We start from the raw sequence: 20,955 nt of genomic DNA on the forward strand, positions 1-20,955 counted from the left end.
AATGAGGCCCTGAAACGTGTCCAAAGAGGGGCAGTGAAACTGTGAAGGGTCTGGAGGACAAGTCTTATGGGCAGCAGCTGAAGGAACTGGGATCATTCAATCTGGAGAAGAGTAGGCTCAAGGGGGACCTCTTTACTCTCTACAACTGCCTGCAAGGAATTTGTGGCAAGGCGGGAGTGAGCTTTTTCTCTCAGATAACGAATGGTGATGGTTTCAAGTTGCACCAGGTGAGGTTCAGGTTGCAATACACTCTTTCTCTCTTAGAAAGAGTGGCAATGCATTGAAATAGGCTGCCTAGGGAAGTGCAGAGTCACTATACCTGAAGGTTTCCAAGAAATATGTAGATGAGCCAAGCAGGGACATGGTTAGTGGTCATGGTGGTAACAGGCTGGCAGTTGGACTACATGATCTTAGAGGTCTTCTCCAACCTTAATGATCTTGTGATTCTGTATTACTTAGAACACTGATGTTATACAAAGTTTACTAATACTTGCATGTTACTGGATGATCACCAGAAAGCTACTTCTGCACACACAACGTGCAAAAAACATGGTTCATCAATTTATCTAGCACAGGCTGAGATATGATAAGACTTCATTAACCAAAATATTCTGCTGCTTAATGTTAATTCAAACCAACTGCAAATAAGAACATTATCTACAGACTTGAGCATTTTTCCTATACTTTCATTTAAATCAAGCAACAATGTTCTTTCAGCTATTTGTTGAAATACCCCAGAAAACTTCTTCCCACTCAAAAACACGCTATGATGTTCATGAAATCAAAACAAGAGCCCTTATCCAGAAGAGATTTTGCTGCAAATCTGCACTTTGCACAATAAAGATACAGGGGTGTACTGAAGGCACAGAAGTACTAAGGTACTCTGAATACTAACTGAATATTTCCAAAATAATTACAAATGTTTCTGATGATTAACTTTGTGCGTGAGTGGACCCAAAGGCTATAACACTACATTGTTGAATGTCTTATGAAGCAGCTCTCTCCGTAACATTCACCTCACCTCTATACTATACTACTACTCTTGAGCAGCAACTGTTGCTTGCCAGCTGCTGCTGCCATGTTAAACTACATCACAGTCATTCAACATTGTTTTAACTATAGTGGCCAAGAAACAGAGCTTGCTCTACTCCTTCCTTTGAGCATAACGTACATGACTCAGGAGCACCTACTTTTTAATGTCTCCCTAGCATGATGTTCCAGATATCAAAAACCAGGATCTTCCTGTTTCCATACAAGACCCTTTAATTTTTCCCATATATGCAGATCTCTACATAGTGGAACCTGCAACTTGTCCACTTTTGCTACCAGACTCTTAAAGAAATACACATCCACCAAAAATTTAATTTCAACAATGTACAGTGTGAGAGAAAGCGATAAATCAAGAGATAAAGAAACATGTTACATGAGAATGATGCAAAGCAAGTGATTATACAATTTCAACACCAACTTTAGACTATGAATTAACTGCTTACCTCCTTGAATTCCTCGGACTGTAGTAGTTTTACCAGCATTATCAAGACCCACCATTATTAACGTCACCTTCCTTCAAAAAGAACAAAAAAAGAAAATATCACTAATTATCAAAGCTGCAGACATTGTTACATTTCTGTATCTCCCATTGGATATGTCAAACTAGAGCAAGGTACAAAACGAGAAGAACTGTACTCTAAGTTTCACAAGACAAATTACATTTGCCCATTAAAATTTAATTCCACGGTATTCTAGTTATTTATTTATTTTTTTTAGTTTCTTTAAGTCATTTTCCACTGTCTTGTATCATCTTTGTCTCAAACAAAACTGTGGTCTTGCTTATGCCAGCAATTTCTGTATCAACCAGTGAAGCTGAACAACATCATAAAAGAATGAAGAAACAACGTGGGTTGACAACATAGGACACTACAAGCTAAGTGGCTCTGGTACTCATCATGTCTTTTATTCCCAAGCAGGAGCAACTGAAGCTGCAAACATGCAAATCAGTGGTGTTACTAATATACTGTGTATTCTGAAATTAGTGCACAGACTAATTAAAATCTTGTTTTAGTACAAATTCTAAAGTAATAGGAAAAATATACTTGCGCATTAATCTTGATCATTCCTCCAGTTTACAAATACACAAACAAGGAAATCAAATTCCCTCAACTTTATGCTCCTAAGTGAAATAACACTAAAAGCATTGCTATTTCCAGTCTTGAAACTATAATAACACCATAGATGAAGTATAATTCACCTACATTCTTTCTGAAAAGCCAAAAATCTCAAGGAGAAACCCCTAAAAATGAACAACAGGATCATAGTAAACTATACTTTAAACACAAGCTGTAACTGGAACAGCCAGGAACACTTATGAACTTACAACTGTCTACAACAAATAGCTTGTAGCAAACAGCTGTTTAATTTAGTATACTCTTCTAAGCAGCAACGTGGCCAGCAAAACCCCAGCTTTTCTGGCACACGATAGAGAATCCTTATACGTGAATGAAGTTTCAAAAAAGAAGAAAAATAGTGCTATACCCCTTATTTCCCTTCTTCCTAGTTTGTGAGCAGTTTGAAATAAAGTCTGCATTTTTGCTAACCAGAGGGAAAATGATGCAGCATATCAAAATAAAACATTAAAAAAAAAAAAGGAAAAATAGTTGTATTCTAGAACCTGGAATGGATCACCAAGTTGATCATAAAATGCAGCATTAAGGCACTTAAATGGAAAAAAAAACAACAGAATGACACTGCAGTAACAGTATATTCTTGGCAATATTTTAACAAACTATACTTCAGAATCTCAAAATGCAGAAGCCAAATTGATTAAGATTTAAATAAACATTCTAGCATCTTCCCATAGGAAAATGCTATGAATGGTATTTTGAACTGTATACTTTCTTTCAGTCAGAAAGTTATGAGTGATCAACATGTAATTTGTAAGTTCAGAACGCATACTGATTCTCACTTGAAGTTTTTTTTTACTTGGAGTATTCTTTTTAAATACTAGGAATGAAAGTAAAACACTGGTGAGATTACATGAGATAAAGTTTGGGAAGAAGGTCAGCACAGAACTGCAAAATAAATACTTTCACGTGTTTACCTGACAGGTTCCTGCCACCATTTTATCCACGTGCAACAATTCGCCATTAGATTGAACATCTTTCTTCATTAGCCATCCAGAGTTAATGAATTTGATTAATCCAGAGTTGAGGTGTCACCCTTGACAAGAAAAACAAATACAGTTAGTCCCAATGTGTAACCAAGACAAACCACCTGCCCACAGCAGCAACCTGTTCATTCAGTGTTTCTATACTCAACCCCAAGGAAGTCTCACTGAGTCTTTCACCCTTTTGCAATTTGTATGCCCTCGTTTCATGTGTCTGGGTAGCAATACCATAGCACTTACACAAAATAATAATGCTGAACAGTGCACACATGGCATCAAGGTTTCACTCTTTCCCACTCTGCCTCGCCATCAAAATAATGGTAGTTTTAAGCTCGACATGTTATACGTAGACCACTCCAAAAGTAATGCCTCCTATTTATTTGCATGGAAATTACAAGATGCAAAGAGTACTGTAACGACTAAAGAGCTAAATGTCAGCTACAGAACACCCTTTTTCAACATAGTCAGCACCATTAGCTATGCCTCACTGTGCTGGCATCCACTGGTTGGTCTTTGTAAACTTTCAGCAAATGTCAATGAATGTCAATGGGTGCAGTGTTCTCTGTGTGGAGGAATTCAGTGACACACCTTTGCCATTTTATCAGACTGCCTGCCCCTCTGCTGCCATCTGTCACACTGCAACAACATGTAACAGAATATTGGCGGGAAGGTGCTAGTCACAGAGCTTGCTTATTTTACTGTACATTGGAGTACAGACCTTGCTAGTGGCTGGGAAAGGCTGCCTGGGGGCTGCTTCTCCCTTGTGAAAAGACAGATCTATTTGTGGGACCATCTTTGCACAAGTACCTAGGTACACTTGACAGATAATGTAGAATGATGGGAAAAATTCCACAAGGAGATATAAACCCTTTGGAAAATAACACAGTATTCCAGTTCTATATTACAAGAACTATTTAAACCAAGGCAGGATGAGATTTTTGGAGGGAATCAGGTCTGTGCAGCAGCAACTCACCCCAAGCCCATTTTAGCATTCCACAATACAACATGATAATTGTTCTGTACAGGAAACCAACCTCCATAGATGGGGCCCAACTCATCAACTCTTTTCACAGACATTTGCCAAGGGGGAGGGAGGGAAACATACTGCACATAGGACTAATATCTGTGCATACGTCAAATGGCAGGGGATGGTGGTTAATAATATGCCAATCCTTCCTCTAGAGGTTGGCAAAAAGACAGATATTCTCTACTGGTAACTTGCCTCCATGTCATCTGAAAGCAGTAACACTTTGAATTGCCACACCAAATTTCCTGAAGTTCATTTCTCAAAGTTCCTATTTTAACCAAATTAATTCATTTGCTATTTTAAATGATAACTAAGCTCAAACTAAGCCACATTCGAAGGAAGCAGAACACTGAGTCATTAAGTTTAACTTTCTAAACTTCTTCCTAATCTAAACTAATCAAAGTGGGGAAAAATTGAGGAGCTATCCCTAACGAACACACATTATCCCTAAAAAACAGCAATACTATAAATAATTTATGCAGGTAGTAACTGAAGACTCCCTACCTTACAAAGCTGATATGTTGAAAGATGCCCTTGCATGGGTCTGACATCAATTAATATCAGAAACAGATCAGATTTCTTCCAGAGCAGACAACAGATATTCTTTAAATATTTATACTGCTATGTATAAGAGTACCTGAGAATAGCTTCTCCACAAGACTGGTACTGAGGAAAAGAGAAGCTCCTTAAGAAGAGAATGAGATGATTATGAGTGCTCCTAGTGTAAAAACCAGCTTCTAAACAAACAAAAAAGCCTCCAAGAAAATAACATGCCATGGAATACATTACCTAGATCAACAAGCAAGTGCCAACAAAGCTTATCTTGAGAACATGACTACACAAATTCATTTTCAGTACATGAGCATCACCACTGAACCAATCCCTTCCCACGTTATACATGCTGTCCAGCTTTACAAATTCTAGCAAAATTGTAGTAAAGATGTTGCCCGTAATATTCAATTAATGTTGTGTTATGCTGTTTTGCAGACACACACACACACACACATATATATAGTTCATTAACCGCATACACGTGTTGTTCCAGCTTTAACATACATTAGTTTGAACTCTTTTTAGTTATAGAGATGAAACAAAATCAACATGCCTACAAGCTTAGAAATCAATAAAACTGTATAGTTAAGCTATAACAACACTTATATAGCAATTCAGCATAAGCATCAGGGATAAAAGCTGTGCAAGATTCGATTTTTAGGTAAGAGAAAAATAAGTTACCACAGAGACTGAGAAAACCATCATAAATAACTGCATAAACTCTTGTAATTCTAGATTAAGAGCTACTTCGGAGCCCATATGTAATGCAATCCAGAGTACCAAGTACCACCTAGTACAAAGCTCAAAATCATCTGATGAATAAATACTTCCACATCAAAGCATCTTTTTGATACTTCACTATCAAGAGTTTACACGAAGCTTTCCACCCTTGGTAGAGAATTTTTCACTGCAATATCAATCCTTCACCTTTCTTAAAGAATAACTAAGCAAAGCTATAATTATGCTGAGAAGGGTAAGCTTTACCTATTTCCTACTACGCTGCTCTTCAGTATCATAGAATCATTTGAATTGGAAGGGACCCTTAAAGACCACTTAGTCCAACTCCTCTGCAGTGTACATGGACACCTCCAGCTAGATCAGGTTGCTCAGAGCCTGGTCCAGCCTCTGAATGTCTCCAAGGATGGGGCATCCACCACCTCTCTGGGCAAACCGCTCCATAACTACCCCTACCTTAAAAACATTTTTATTAAATGCAGTCTAAGTCTCTCTTCTTTTAGTCTGAAACCATTTCCCCTTGTCCTACCACAGCTGATCCTGCTAAAGCATGTCTGCTCCTTTCTCATAAACCCTTTCAGATACTGAAAGACCGCAATCAAGTCTCCTTGTCTGACTTGTCTGAGTTTTAATAATAAAAACATAGTACACTAGTTGAATTGCATTATATTTTGAACAGCCAGCCAAGGAACTCAACAGTGACGGAGGCACACTTCACCCAAGTCTCAGTACCATCATTTCAGCCAAAACTTCAGCACAGTCAACGGGCACACAAGGTACAAGAAGAAACAGCGTTGGGTTTGCTGGTGGCTTTGAGCCACATACTGTGACTTTGGGTCACATCACACCTGGCTTGCTCAGCAGCTCTTCAGCTTAATCTAGGGTGACAAGAGTTACACGGTAATCTATTTTCTTTCTGTGAGACTCGAGTATGTAAGTACTTGTGAAACTAGACAGCTACAGGACCACCACGTGAAGAATTACTGGAGAACGAGCAGTCAGAGCCCTTCCCCGTTTCCTCACAGAGTCGGCAGCCCTAAGACATACTGAAATCTACCCCCGCCCGCCTCCTCAGCTGCGGGAACACGCTTTAGCTTTTAAAGCGACCCTTTAGAGGAAGCCTTCTCCGCGCAGCTACACGCCCATGCACACTGACCGATACAAATCGCAGCCACATCCCAAAGGCCCTCCCGGCTCCACGGTTACCAGCGGCCAAGGCACGGCCTAGCCGAACCGCGCGGGACGGAGTACCGTTGCGGGGGCGACCGCAGACCGCACCGCCGCTCCGGGGTCACGTGTCCCGCGGATCGCCGACGCCAAGCCTCCCATTGGTGGAAGACCCCATTGGTAGGGACGCGTAACCAAGCCGGTAACCCCTGGTTACCGCCAACGGGTGGGGAGAAGGGACAAAGTTCTCAGAGGCGGAGAAGCGCGGAGCCGCAGCGCGGAGGAGAGGCCGGCCCGCGCTCGGCCAATAGGAGCGCTCGGTTCCTCGCCGGCCCATCAGCGGCGGACGAGCGCCGCCGGCACTGTGCACCTCGTCCCTGCCATGCGTCCCGCGGGGCCCGTCCGCCGCGCTCCCCAAGCCGGGCGTGGACGGCGATCGTCTCCGCGTTGCTGCCCCCGCCGCCCTGCTGACGCTCGGGCCGGGCACGGTCGTCGGCCTCGGCCCAGCCTCCCCCCTCTCCCGCCCCGCTGCCCCTCCCTCCCGCCCCCAGAGGCTCGCCCTGCCCCGCCGCCCCGCAGAGCAGCCGTCGCGCAGTCCCGGCGCCGTGCCCGATCCCTGCCGCCCGCCGGCAGCGATGAGGCCGCGGGGCGGGCGGTGCGTGCCGCTGCTCGCCGGCCTGGCGGTGGCCGTCGCCCTGGCGGAGGCCGCGACCTGTGAGTGGGGCGGTGGGGCGCGGTTGGCGGGGCGAGGGCTACCTCGAACGACAAGGTCCTCCATGCTGAGGGCTGCGCAGTTGCGGCCGGGGTGCAGGGCTGACCTGAAGCGGATGTTGTCCAAAACTCGGCTCTTGAGATCCGGGAGAGCCTCGCCTCACCTAGCGCTCGGTCCCTCTTAGCTACCATTGCGTATCCGGAGCAACCAGAATTAGGGTTCGATGGAAGCCTGCTTCTGACGTGCCTTACTAACAATTAAACAGGCAGTAGGCAAAACGAATGTTTGCTAATCAGGCTTTTGCAGGGATTCAGGCTAAAAGGAGAACAGTAGGGAAAGGTGAAAGTTCATTTTAGAAGTTAGGTTTGAATTGGTCCTAAAAAGAGACCTTTTTTGGACATCTCCCCTTCTCCTTTTTTTCATAACATGTTCATAGAATCGATTGAGGAGCCCATAAAAGCCATCTAGCCCTACTCCCCTGCAATGAACAGGGACACCTACAAAGGGTGCTCAGAGCCCTGTCCAGCCTCACCTTACACATCTCCAGCGATGGAGCATCTACCATCCCCCTGAGCAACCTGTTTCAGTGCCACCCTTATTGTAAAACACTTTTTCCTTATATTCAGTTTAAATTTCCCCTCTTAGTTTGAAACCATTTTCCCTTGTCCCATCACATCAGTCCCCCCACAGTCTGTTCCCTCCTTTTCTTTAGCCTCCCTTCTGATACAGAATTTAGATCCTTCATTTCATTATTCCTTCCCACTGCATGCTCTGTCAGCTTTCTTTGTTACTGACAGTGAGAGATAAGAAGTTGACCAACCTATGCGAGGTACCTGTAGCCCATGTAATCCAATTTCCTTTCTCCGTGTCTGAACAGTGCTGGGGGTTTCTGTGACACAGAAAGCAAAGAGGAAGGCAGGTCTTAGTAATACAGCATGTGCCACACAATAATCATAAAGAAAAATTGACTCTTTATGGCTTTCTGTCAGTTTATGCCCAGAAGTGTAAAGAGGGACAAATGTATAGGTCACTCTGAAAATAATGCTTCCTACTTACTTATATGAAAATGACAGCAGATACAAAGAGCACAGTAATGCTATTTGATGGAACAAATTCTCAGCTACAAAACACTGTTTTCCAACGTAGGCTCCACCATTAGCTATGCATTTTCACTAGTGATGAGCAAGAGCATGCATGCCATGCTTTTAAATATCCACACCAGTGAAGGTGTCCCACTGCCCACTGCTGAAATGCACCACCTACTACCTGAGAACCACTGTTTGGTCTCCCCAAACATTCAACAAGTGTTGATGAATGCCAATGGGTACCATTTTTTCCCACAGGGAGGAATTCAGTGACACACTTTTGCTTCATACACACTTTCATGTCAGATGTCATTTTGTCAGGCTGCCCCTCTGCTGCCATCTGTTGCACAGCAACAAAACGTGATGGGATACTGATGGGAGCGTTCAACCTGTACTGCCATAGCACCCATGTCTGCCTCTGATGTCAGGGTCCAACATAATAAAAGAGGAGCATTACTTTTGGAGCAGACCTCATATGTACACTGTTCTTTTTTATAAAAATGTCTAATCTTTAATAACATGCAGCAGCGAGCAATGCTGGGCTAATTGCAAGCTTTACAAATGTTCTTGCTGCGGAGCATAAGTGTGTTTGAGCTTTGAGCAAGACAGAACAGACAAACATTTGCAGTTAGTTGGCTTTAATTTGTTGATTGCATAAAGCTTATGTCACTGATGTGCATTTCTAAAGATTGTAGGAATTATGGAGCTGGCTGCAATACAGCAGCTGTACAAATAAAGCAATTCCACTATCTAGAATGTCATCGCTTTTAGTTTTTATTCATTGCATTTGGTCTACAAAGTTTCTACGACAGCAGTAGCAGGCTGCAACAGCTTTCCACAACCAGGGTATTTGATAAGCAGTTCTAAGCTGTGCTTAACTAGCCCACTGAAGGCAGGTTTGTGGTTGTCTGCTCTACAAATTAGCTTTAAGGAACCACTTGGTCTTATCCTCATTTTTTTCTCTTGTTTATCAAGAATATTCCTTTTAAACATGTGTTTCATAACTAGGCACTATGCTGTGTCTGTGCAGAGCCTGTTGGTTGAAATTGTTGCCAGGATTTCCAAGAGGCTTTGGTGATATTTAAATGAAATACGCTGAGTTCCTTAAGGGTTAACTATTGGTTTGGCAGGGTCAGGAGTTCACTGGAGTTTCCTGTAATCAAACTGGCAGCAACAGCAGAGAGGAATTTTTTTTTTTCCTTATGAAAGTCCTGTCATGATCCTTGTAAGGGAAAAGCAGTTAAGTAAATATACAGCTAAGTCTATAAATGTGAATGTTTTCAATAAAAAATATGTTATTTACGCTAAGAGATCTGATTTAAACTCAAAAGCTTAAAGAAGTATAAATGGAGGCTAAACTACTGTATTGTAGAAGAATATGCCCATTTTTACTACCCCAAGGTATTCAAAGGAGGTTATGTTATATCTGGTTAAAGACTGTACTTGGAATTTTACTGCACATTATTTATTGAAAACGTGTTGAAATGAAATAATAGTCAAAACAAGATCATTCAAAGTCTGCTGTGAATTAGGCCTCATCTTCACCACAGAGCCTCTGCCCCAGAGCTGTATCAGCAAGCTCACATCAGTGCTAACCGTAAACAAAACTGGCCAGAGTTTCTGCTTGCACACTTACTTGTTTTTTCATGGTAGCATACACTGATGAAAGCTCTTTTCTATCAGCATAATCATATCTGTCTGGGTTTCGTGCTTCTCAAGGTGTTCCAGCAGAGCTTTGTACTGAAGCCTTGTTACTGTTGTGGATCAGTCTTTGCCTTACAGAGATCTTTCCAGTCTCCATTAAGACTAACTAGTAGATCATGAGGTAAATCCTCCAATACCGAGCTGAAGCCTACTCAGATACACAGAACAGGGCACAAGCTGGCCTCTCCTCCTTGCATTTCTGAGCAACTTGCTGGTTGCTTTCTGATATAAGGATGTGCCTCTGAACTTTAGAGGTATGCTGTAGAAGATCTGACTTGTCAGAAAATTTTATCTATTGCCTTATCATAAGGATTAATCTTATCAAATACACCAAAGGAATCAATTTGAAGCTACAGTCTTATTCTGCATCACATACTTTTAGGATGCTGTAACAGAAAGGTTTCATCAGGTCATTGTCCAGTGTTGAAACATTCCAGAGTGTTTCATCTGTATTTGTGTTGTGGTTTTGTGGTTTTGCTGCCGGTATTCCACATCAGAGCATCACGTAGCAGTGAAGGAGTTAATGCTGGGGGAGCAGCAGAGGGGCGGAGCTCCGCACCGGATGCAGGCGGCGCTCGGGCTGGGCGCGTTGCTCTGGGCTGCCGGGGAGGTTCAGCACATGTGCTTCCCCTGTAGTTCCTCCTTAATGTAAGCTCACAGTTTTTGGGTTGGAAATTTTCTCTCTCTCTCAGTTGTTCAATTTTATTAGATTTAGTAAAGTTACCGTTCCTTCTCAGATCGTGCCGTTGTCTTCTTGTAGACCCATCTCTTCCCGCTGTTTCCCCCTCCCCCTCCCGGAGCGCGGCTCTGCTCGGGCGGCCGCGTGGTCACTGACGCAGTTTCTTTTTCTCTCCTCTCTCCCTTCTCAGTTTCCCTTGGGTTACTGTCACGGATAACACCGTGACAATTATTGGTGGAGAATGCGGGCAGTGCAGTATTTGTACTCCATTGTAAATCTGGTGCTAAGTGGACTAAGGTTTTTCATGTACCTTATAGCATGCTGGCGTCTTTTTAAGCTCCTCATGTTCAGCACCGGAGTAATGTGTGCATACAGCTACTTTAGTGTGCTGAGGGGGTTACATACCTCCTGCCTAAACACCCTGGCTAATGTGACAGATTATGCAGCATTTGGACTGGTTTCCAGTTACTCTTTTCAGGTCTTTACCTATATTCAGGATGTCAGCCTGACAGCTGTGTTATCTATTTTTCTGAATGCTCTCTTGGCAATTTATATCATGTGGAGGAAGCCTTCCTCAAAACCAGAGAGTGTTGAATGGCAGGGAAGGTGGAAAAAATTAGGAAAGAAATTAGAAGCGTGGGGACCCCCGGTGTTATGCAATTTTGATCTTGAGCACCTGTGGGATCCTGAGAAATTCAGTGAGTGTTTAGGTAAGGAATCATGTGACTCAGGACGATCTGAGAAGGAATGTATTGTTTGGGGTCTGGCTTGTGCTTATTGAGCTATAATTGATATTCTGGAGAGAAATGGTTTCCAAACCAAGGTCCAAAGCAAAAATGAAAACCTCGAAGTTAGACCTGACCAATCACAGGAAGCACCTGTATCAGTGTCGGTTGCCCCTGTGGAAGGCCAGAAATGGACACGGCCGTCCTCGCGCCTAGAACGGAAAGAAGAAGAAGCAGAGAAAAAAAAGGAAGATCCAGGCAAGGGGCCCTCCTCAGCAGCAGCACCACCACCACCTAGAAAGGCCACTAAGAAAAGTGAGAGACATGGAGAAGACGGCGATGATGATGGAGTCACTGTTACCACTACTCGTCGGCCCCTAAAGATGACTGAAATACAAGGTTCAAGAAAGGAGTTTGTACGGCGCTCAGGTGAATCTATTGTCACCTGGTTGCTGCGGTGTTGGGACAACGGTGCCAGCAGCGTGTCTCTAGATGGCAGCGAAGCCCGCCAACTGGCAAGCATTGCCCGAGACCCAGCTATCGACAGAGGAATTGGCAGATGTCTGAATGGAGTCGCTACCCTCTGGGAACGAGTACTAGTGGCTGTAAAGGATAGATACCCTTACAAAGATGATCTGGAGCCTAAGGTGGAAAGATGGAACACCGTGGAGAAAGGCATCCAATTTTTGAGAGAAACAGCCATAGTAGAGATGCTGTATGATGCTGTATGATGCAGTTTTCTCCTTAACGTAAGCTCACAGCTTTTGGTTTGGAAATTTTATCTCTCTCTCAATTGTTCAATTTTATTAGATTTAGTAAAGTTACCGTTCCTTCTCAGATCGTGCCGTTGTTTTCTTGTAGACCCATCTCTTCCCGCTGTTTCCCCCTCCCCCCCCCGAGCGCGGCTCTGCTCGGGCGGCCGCGCGGCCACTGACGCAGTTTCTTTTTCTCTCCTCTCTCCCTTCTCAGTTTCCCTTGGGTTACTGTCACGGATAACACCGTGACAATTTGCCATCACCTGATAGAGAGCTTTGTGTTTAGGATGGTATGGTTTTAAGTTACATCTGTCACTTGGAAGGCATTCTACCTTCAAGTTCTGGACCTTGTTAGCTGTTCTTCCTAAAAAGCCTTCCAAGCTTTTCTGATCTTTGGGAGGCCATTCTCTGACAGTTGACTGCTGGTGTATCTCATAAAGTTACTCTGGGTTTGAGGTATTACAAGCTCATAAACAGCACTAAGTCATAGGAAATGGCCACTTCATGAGTAAGCATTTAATTCAGACTTTTGTAAGGGAGTCTAATATTTGTCTCATATTTCAGCTGTTAAATAACAGAGCTCCTTTGTTTCTACCAAGTTTTATCTCAACAGTATGCCTCTGAGTTCCTGGTGAGGAAACGTCGAGCGAATTCTTTCATGGAAGAAAGTAAGAAGGGAAATTTAGAAAGAGAGTGTGTTGAAGAGTTATGCAACAAGGAAGAAGCCAGAGAAATCTTTGAAAATAATCCTGAAACTGTAAGTATGTGATGAATATCTGTGAGATAAATAGTACTCCTTTGCAGTAGGGTTGCTAGCAGTACATAGAATTCATGCTGCAAGCTGAAAAACCCCAAACCTTGCAGACCAAAATCTGGGTTGAAAGTCTTCTGTGTATAGCATCAATTAATAGTGAGCACCATATAACCAAAGAGAATAGCTGAGTGGATATTATTTTAATTTCAGATATGGATCACCAGTTTTAGACCACAGTTGTGTGTAAGCATTCCATGTGGGGAAGCCCTGTTGGCTTCAATTAAAATTCTACACAGAAAATGCTTGTCAGTGCAACCCTTTTAATGAAGGGATAGAGCATATTACTGTGAGCTTTTTTCCTAGTGGAGATAACTGTTCCTCAGCTCATTCCTACTGCACAGTATTTAAAATTAGAAATAATTGTATTCAGCTTCATCCTATAAAAGGGTAATTATGTACAAAAATATGTGGTTAAAATGAATTCTTGGTTTGCAAGCTGTGTATTAGTTCTGTGTTCTGTCTTCGATAACATTGCATATATTTGGAGATACTGTTTGTTAATATTTAAGTACAAAAATTAAATTGTTTCAGTAATCAGTTGTTTATAAAAAACTCTGTTCTACTAAGATTTTATTTGGAATGAATTTCTTGTGAAATATTCAACCTATTCCATGTTTTTTGTTTGGTTGGTCTTTGTTTTGTTTTTATCTTGAGGTAAAGGAGGCTTCTCTGTCTCCAGTAATAATATTAGGCAAGATCCTCCCATTCTAGGAGAAATTTTTCTAATTTTAATGTTGACCTCCTATTCATTATCACATTCAATTCACTTTCATTGCCTTCAGTTTTAAATTGTCAAATTCAGTGCAGGATCTTAACCTTCTCTTCACCAAGTGAAATAATCTGTCTAACCCTAAACAATAGGATATATGCCAAGTTTTATATATATATCATTAAGAATCTAAATCATTTTTTTTCTTTTATGGTTATGAAACAAATATCTTTTAGAATATATTGAATGTATTTTGTAGTAATTCTGTCTATCTTCAGTTTTTCTTACACTTTGTCTTTCTTTTCTTTGTGCAGGAGTATTTTTATCCCAAGTATTTAAGTAAGTACAAGAAACCTGAACAACTCTAGTATGTCATTCACCTTCCTATTTGGATAATGCTAGTTTTGTTATTTTACCCACAGCACTTAAATGATTTCCATGCTGATTATAATGCATAGTAGCTCTCTGGGAGTTTGATGTGCTTAGATCTCAGCAGAGGTGCTCAGAAGGTTGGTCTGTGATCCGCTGCCCTTAAACAAACTTGCCCAGACAAGTTTTCTAATTCAAACTGTGAGAAGAGAGTCTTTGAAGATGCCGTGCATAAGCTGTTGTAATTTCAGCCTAAATGAGTGTTTGTATGTATGTGTGGATTTGCATTTGCAGGCTGCCTTGCCTCCTATCGAGCAGGGGTTTTCAGGGTTCCCGCAGTTACTCCGGATTCTCCCGCTGACCTGAGGGTGTGTGTCAATGGTAAGTGCTGCTGCTAGATGCTTTACCTAGTGCACTCGTACTTGAGCATACACACGTGTATGGCTAGGAAATAGTTGTTCTTGGCAGGAAAACACACAAACCTCCATTTACCTCAGACAGACAATTATCTGGGAAAAGAAAGTGACAAGAAATTTAGGTGAGAACATTGCCGAGTGACTGCTTTTAGTTCCTCCCCCCCTCCATAAAAGCATAGTGGAAAAGAAACTACAAAACAGAAGGCAGACTTCTTCTAGAAACACAGAAGCATGTGCTGTGTCAGCTCACCCATGTTCCCTAGAATGGCCACAGAACTCTGACACATCTTCAGTAACTATACCTGACTGCAGATCCTGTTTTGTCAACTGAGGAAGGAGACCCCTGGCAAATTCCCCTTTGTACTACTCTTTGGCCCATGGTTACACTGTAGCCCTTTGCGAAGTTTATGATACCACCAACTGTAAAATTCAAATGTTAGCTAGAAGATACAGTTATTTACTCCAGACACAAGAGGATCACAAAGTAAGGAGTCTGTGGTGCTGCTCAATTTTTTAGTTTTTTTCTGTCCATTTGTAATTCCAGCGTGGAATTATTTTTTCTAGTAAATTCTCAGGAAGCATCTGTAGCTCATTCCCAACTCATAATTGTAGAAACAACTCTCTAAACTTCTTAAAGTTTTACAGCCTAGATATGGCAGAGAAATTGTCTTATTCTTAAGCATCTGTCCTTGTTTTTTGCCACTGAGAGCAACAGAAGGCAAAAAAAAATCCTTAATAATGACACTGTGCATGGTCACGGATGAACATACTTTCCAGATCACTTAGCCAACGTGCCTGCTGTCACAAAGTAAAATGTACTCCCATTCATGTCACATTTTGTCACGCATTAGAGGTCCTTGGGAAAAAAGAATTGTGTGGATATACAGTGTTTCTTTAATTTCCAGTGAAAACAACTATCTTACTTGATGTCATTGTATTTCTCCATTCAGATTCATAATATTGAAGAAAAACATGTTACTGTTGGTCAATCAACAGGAAAAAGGACCATTTAAGAGAGTTAGCATAACCTTTGCAAGTGTTTCCAAGGCTTGACTGTTCAAAGGACTTTATACTGAGCATTTCTGAAAGCATTTCACTGCTGAGAAAGCAGGATAAAATTCCATTAAGACAGTACTTTTTTTTCTAACTTATTTTCATAGATTCGAGTATCTTGTGATACTGATTATCAAATCATTTTTCATTTTAAAAGTTTTGTGTTTATTAATGTTGTTATCTAAATTGTTCTGACAGTGTCAAAATGAAAAATCCAATTTTCCTAATGAGAAAAAAGATTAGCTATAACTAGATATATAATTATATATTATATATAGTAATCTATAATTAGAACAATACAGTAACTAGTGTGAATCTCAAGATGGAAAATAAAAGAATAAAAATGACAACGCAAACAGAATTTTAAAATAGCTTGAAGTTCCTGAACATCTGTATCTCATAACTGCATGCTTAACTGCTTTTGAAAATAAATGCTTAGAAAATCCCAACATTTATACGTATCCAGCTCACCTACGACACATCTCCTGGATACCAAAGATTTGAAGTGGGAGAAGATAGAGGTACCAGCATAAATTTCTTGCCACTTATCTTTTCCACTGAAGGCTGAGTAGATCTTCTGACATTTACTTGTTGCGGCAAATGTTTCTTTAAAAGACTTACTGAACAGTAGTAGTTCAGAAGGCACCCCAGACTGGGAAAAGAGGAACACAAGGCCTCTGTTTGAAGTATGTGCTACATTACTTTCCTTTCTGTGAGTGACATCCAAACCATTCATCTGCAGGCATAACTTCTTTGTCCATCCAGTCCTATCTATCCTATCTTGCCTTTCTCCTCTAATGTATTTCACTAGTTCACCTTTTTGTAAAAATTCATTAGCTTCCCCAGCTCTCTTCCAATTTATTTACTTAATTTACCTTATTCTATCTATGTTTATTTGCACTGATAACCTAAGCCATCTTCTCACAGTTCATACTCACATGCCATCACTTCTTTATGCTCAGAAAATTTTATACTCAGTTTTGCTCTGCAGTTACACACTTCAAGGTTATTTTCCACATCAGTCACTTATAAAATGCTTTGTTTGTACCAAGCCTACTTCATACACCTGTTCCTTGACTTACAAAAGCAGAAAATTAGCAAGCAAGAAAAAAAAAATGTAGGTAGTTCTAGAACTTTCCTTTGGAAATTGCTATGACAGTTATACATCAGCCCCATTCTTTTTATTTCTTCTTTGCAATTCCTTTTGTCAGTCTAACCTGCAAATGGAATCCTTTGGCCTGCAACATGTGTATGAGGTGCCCTACAGTAGCTATTCTAGAGATGCTGTGTAGTTTTGGGGCTTGGCTGACCTCTGAGATTTGGGACTTACTTGTAGCAGAATTTAAATTTTAAGTAAATTTAATTGACAAATATACTAACAGTTTTTTAAGCTTTCTTGCAGAACTTTAAACTTACTCTTTTATGGGGCTCAGCTTTAAGAAATCTAGTGAGGTTTTTGGTACACAATCACAGCAAGTTTAAGTCTGCAGGATTACTTGCCTTTCCTACCACTTCTTTTTTCCCCCCAATCTGAGCATACCAAAATCCTTTCTCTTCATTCTGCTTGTTTGTTTAGAATCCAACCTCCACCCCACCCCCTTTTTTTTTCTTTTTAGAAAACATGCCTTGAAATAACGTGATAACATCTTGGAACCGTACAAGAACATATGTTATAAGAAGAAACAATGTATTTGTGACTTCTGTGTGTTTGCTGATAAATAATCCATGAAACTACTGATAGTCTCAAGAGAAGTAAATATAAAGACACATTACATAGTATGCTGATAAAAAATATGAAAATTGTGGAAAAGAACTTGGGCATAGCAAAAAGATAGTGAGCTTTGTGTTATCTGTCCCAGCTATGTATTTTGAGCCTTACTTCCTGAGGTCTTGCCAGAACGTGTAAAGAGCCTTCAATTGATTTTTCCAATATAAATTTGGTTGGTTTTCTTTTCCATTTAAGTTAATATTTGTGACAGGTGACAATATTAAACACTTACGTATCCACACTAACCACAAGACTTGGGCAGCCAAAACAAACTGAGGTGCAGGTCTCACTATGACCACAATACTGATTCTCAGAGAAACTGAGCTCTTGAATTTTATTCTGGAGTACTTGTTCTTGAGAGTTTGGAATTTCTCCTGAAAATTGTGTCAACGTGATGAGACAGTGCTATTCTTTAAAAAGTTAAATATCTTTAAAATTAAGAGAAAATAGCATCAAGACTTCATTTGATCTTCAAGGGTTAACACAATTTAGTGAATCACTTGTTTTCTAGTTGTTTTCTGTTTGATGTAGGCACCTGTGGAAGACGAAAGGAAAGATTATGCTCATCCTTGCGGGAAGTATCCTCAAATAACAAGATCTACTGTTTTCATCCTACAGAAATTTCAAACCAGTGTAGCCCTCTGCCATGCCATAGAGATGGATATAAGGATTGCATAGATGGACAAGCCAGGTATACCTGCATCTGTAAACCAGGATGGCAAGGAGAGAATTGTGAAGAAGGTATAATCTCTAATCTCATTGCAATGTTAGTTCTTAGGAAAATGGTTATAGTTCTGTTAGTGCTGAACAGTAACAGATTTTTAAGTGTACCTACATGCACACAGTTTTCAGTGGACGTTTTTCCCTGAGCAAAGATTTTTATTTTGTTTTCCTTCTAGATATAAATGAATGTGAAGATTTCAATGGAGGTTGTAGCCAACGCTGTTCTAATTTTCCTGGAAGCTACCGTTGTTTATGTGAAGATGGCTACTTCATGCATTCAAATAAACGGGATTGCAAAGGTAGGAAGTGAGGCTTAAGGACAGCATCATTAAATAACAATCCATTGCCTATCGACTATACAGGAAAGAATTTAGCCAAGTAGTCCGTAAAGGCTCTAAATCAGCAGAAGCTTGCATTGCCCTGTGGAAGATGCAGGCCTGCTTCAACCAGGCTTCTCATTGTACCTTCTACAAGCATTTGTTCAACTGTTTACTGAACAAGATCAAGGAATGGAGGGTTGAACCAACAAAAAAAAGTTTTAGTCACTAGCAGGTTTCGTATATCCTTTAAACGAACAGAACCAGAAGCATAGTGTGTTGCAAACAGCTAACACTGTCATGCAAATCCTATCTAGCAGACAGTGGGTTAGGCTGAGTCACTCCAAATTTGCAGTCTGCTTTTGTAAGTTTCTCTGTTCTTTGGAGAATAAGCTATTAATGAATCTGAAAATGCTGTACATGAAGAGAAAGATTTGTCTTTCATTCACCCAGCATATTTTTTCCCTGAACATGAACATGTCAGTTGTCAGTTTATTATTGACTGTGACCAATGCATTTCATTCCACTCCACATAAAGTCAGTGTCTTAGAATAATTAGCAAATCTTACTTCAAGAAAAAAAAAAGCAACCTCATTTCATTTTCACATCACACCTTTTATTCCTGAACCATGCCAACCATTTCAGATGATGTTAAATAATTCAAGATACCAAACCTAAGTTGTCTGCCACTATTTCTTCCTTTAGTCTCTATATATTTGTGAATTGATCAATCATTTCTTTGTAAATTCCAGAAAAAGAGCAAAAAATTGCTGTTATGTCAGGTAGAGAAAACAGGTAAGATGCTTAGAATCTCTGCAATTCTTGGAATGATGTTGAAAAAGTCTGTTAAAAAAAAAGTGAAGCTAAAAATACACTAACATACTTCAGCAATTTGGACCAATGATGTAACTATTTCTTTGCAAGTTTTAGTGTCATGCAGTATTTGGCTTAGAGAGAACAAGTTATTTTTAGTTAGTTAACACTAGAACCAATGAGTAGCAGATTAAGCAAAATAACTAGCCAACTAAGAGAAAAAATCTCAAAAAATCCTTTTCAGTGAAGGTTGTTTTTAGACTGAGATATTTCTTCTGGAGTTCTACTCTATTTTCTGTAGTGATATAAGTACAGATCTGGGTGTTGATCATTCAAAGATCGTCAGATTGGCAAATAATATTGAAAACTCATCACACAGAGTACTAGTTAACGAATTTAAAAGCTGGATTTTACGTCCAAATTCAAAACTATACACCAAAAAATGTAAAGTAATCAGAAAGGAGCCTGTATTTTGGGCAGCTGTGACTTCAAAAATGTTTTGAATCCTGCCAAGCAGGTTGCAGAATCTGTTTTCCCAGTGCAGTGTCATTTCCACAACTACTACAAAATCACAGGGAAAACTAAAGCAATCCTTGCACGTACAGTTGGGAATTGAAGTCCTACCAGTGACTGGATGTTTTTCTATCTACAAGACATTTAGTTAGATTTATACTACATATGTTGTATCCAGTTGTCACAATGGCATTGAGAAATAGGAAACAACACAGAAGATAAACACTGAAATGATCTGAGGGATGAAGAAACAGGGAGCTACGTAAACATCCGTCAGCATAGCCAATTAAAAGAAGATTCTGATGTGTAAGAAATGGAAAAGGTTGTTTTTTATCTTCCTGGTTGTTTTATAATAGACAGGGTTATTATTATGCAGTGTGGCTTAGCTTATAGGAATTCCACAGACTATTACTGCATTCCTAGATATGCATCTCTTTTCCTGTTATCCACTAAACACATGAGAAGATCGTAAGGGTATACAGACAGAGAATTCATTTTTCACTGAGAATATGCAAAAACGCCTTTCAGGGACCTCTGGAAGTCTTTACTCCTGTAGTTAAAGACTGCTATCAAAAGCACAGAAGACCTAGCAAGGAAGAGACAGTTCACCAGCCTCACTGAGTTCTTACAGTTTTGAACAGGGTTAAGAAAAAATGATATACAAAAGAGTGACTTATTTTTAATAACTTGTTTGTATTTCTAGATATAAATGAATGTGTATTACATCCAAACATCTGTGGGACAGCTGTCTGTAAGAATACCCTTGGAAAATATGAATGTGAATGTGCTGAAGGCTACACATACAATTCAACTTCCAAGAACTGTGAAGGTAGGACTTTCCTTCCTCCGTCCTTCTCTCTTATCTTCCCCCCTCCACTTCTTTTCATTTTTAAACCTACTGCTATACAAACTCAAGCATCTCTTTTATGATATATTGTTTACAATGGAATGACTCACCTGTTTGTTCTTTCAAGGGTCCAGTCAAGCTATATTGCAGGCATTGTGCACAGTTACAGTGACTTGCTCTGAGGTCTTAGTGTATCACAGTATTTTCTTGTATGCCCTGCTGTAATGCCAGATGATTTTTTCTCAGTTCATGGGAGGTTACGTGTCCCACTGTAAAGAGGGCTTTCTGTCCAAGCTCTCAAACCAACTA

At 40.5% G+C, this 20,955-nt stretch overlaps 2 protein-coding genes across 2 annotated transcripts in view; one reads left to right on the plus strand and one right to left on the minus strand.

Annotated features, from left to right (window-relative positions):
* ARL13B (ADP ribosylation factor like GTPase 13B) overlaps positions 1 to 3,179 on the minus strand; it is a 39,007-nt gene extending 35,828 nt beyond the window's left edge. Inside the window, exons 1-2 of the mRNA XM_065741937.1 lie at positions 3,098 to 3,179; positions 1,494 to 1,564 (exon numbers count right to left, since the gene is read on the minus strand). Coding sequence (XP_065598009.1) covers positions 1,494 to 1,564; positions 3,098 to 3,156 — 130 coding nt within the window. The 5' untranslated portion in view covers positions 3,157 to 3,179. The remainder of the gene's footprint in view (positions 1 to 1,493; positions 1,565 to 3,097) is intronic.
* Positions 3,180 to 7,253: 4,074 nt separating this feature from the next.
* The window catches only part of PROS1 (protein S), a 32,202-nt gene continuing 18,500 nt past the window's right edge, over positions 7,254 to 20,955 (plus strand). The window contains exons 1-7 of the mRNA XM_065741936.1: positions 7,254 to 7,358; positions 12,904 to 13,061; positions 14,142 to 14,166; positions 14,491 to 14,577; positions 18,052 to 18,174; positions 18,333 to 18,455; positions 20,503 to 20,628. Coding sequence (XP_065598008.1) covers positions 7,280 to 7,358; positions 12,904 to 13,061; positions 14,142 to 14,166; positions 14,491 to 14,577; positions 18,052 to 18,174; positions 18,333 to 18,455; positions 20,503 to 20,628 — 721 coding nt within the window. The 5' untranslated portion in view covers positions 7,254 to 7,279. The remainder of the gene's footprint in view (positions 7,359 to 12,903; positions 13,062 to 14,141; positions 14,167 to 14,490; positions 14,578 to 18,051; positions 18,175 to 18,332; positions 18,456 to 20,502; positions 20,629 to 20,955) is intronic.

This window comes from Cyrtonyx montezumae, unplaced genomic scaffold (assembly GCF_038088225.1).
Source record: "Cyrtonyx montezumae isolate F1298 unplaced genomic scaffold, pur_monq_1.0 scaffold_3, whole genome shotgun sequence".
Taxonomy (NCBI): Eukaryota; Metazoa; Chordata; class Aves; order Galliformes; family Odontophoridae; genus Cyrtonyx; species Cyrtonyx montezumae.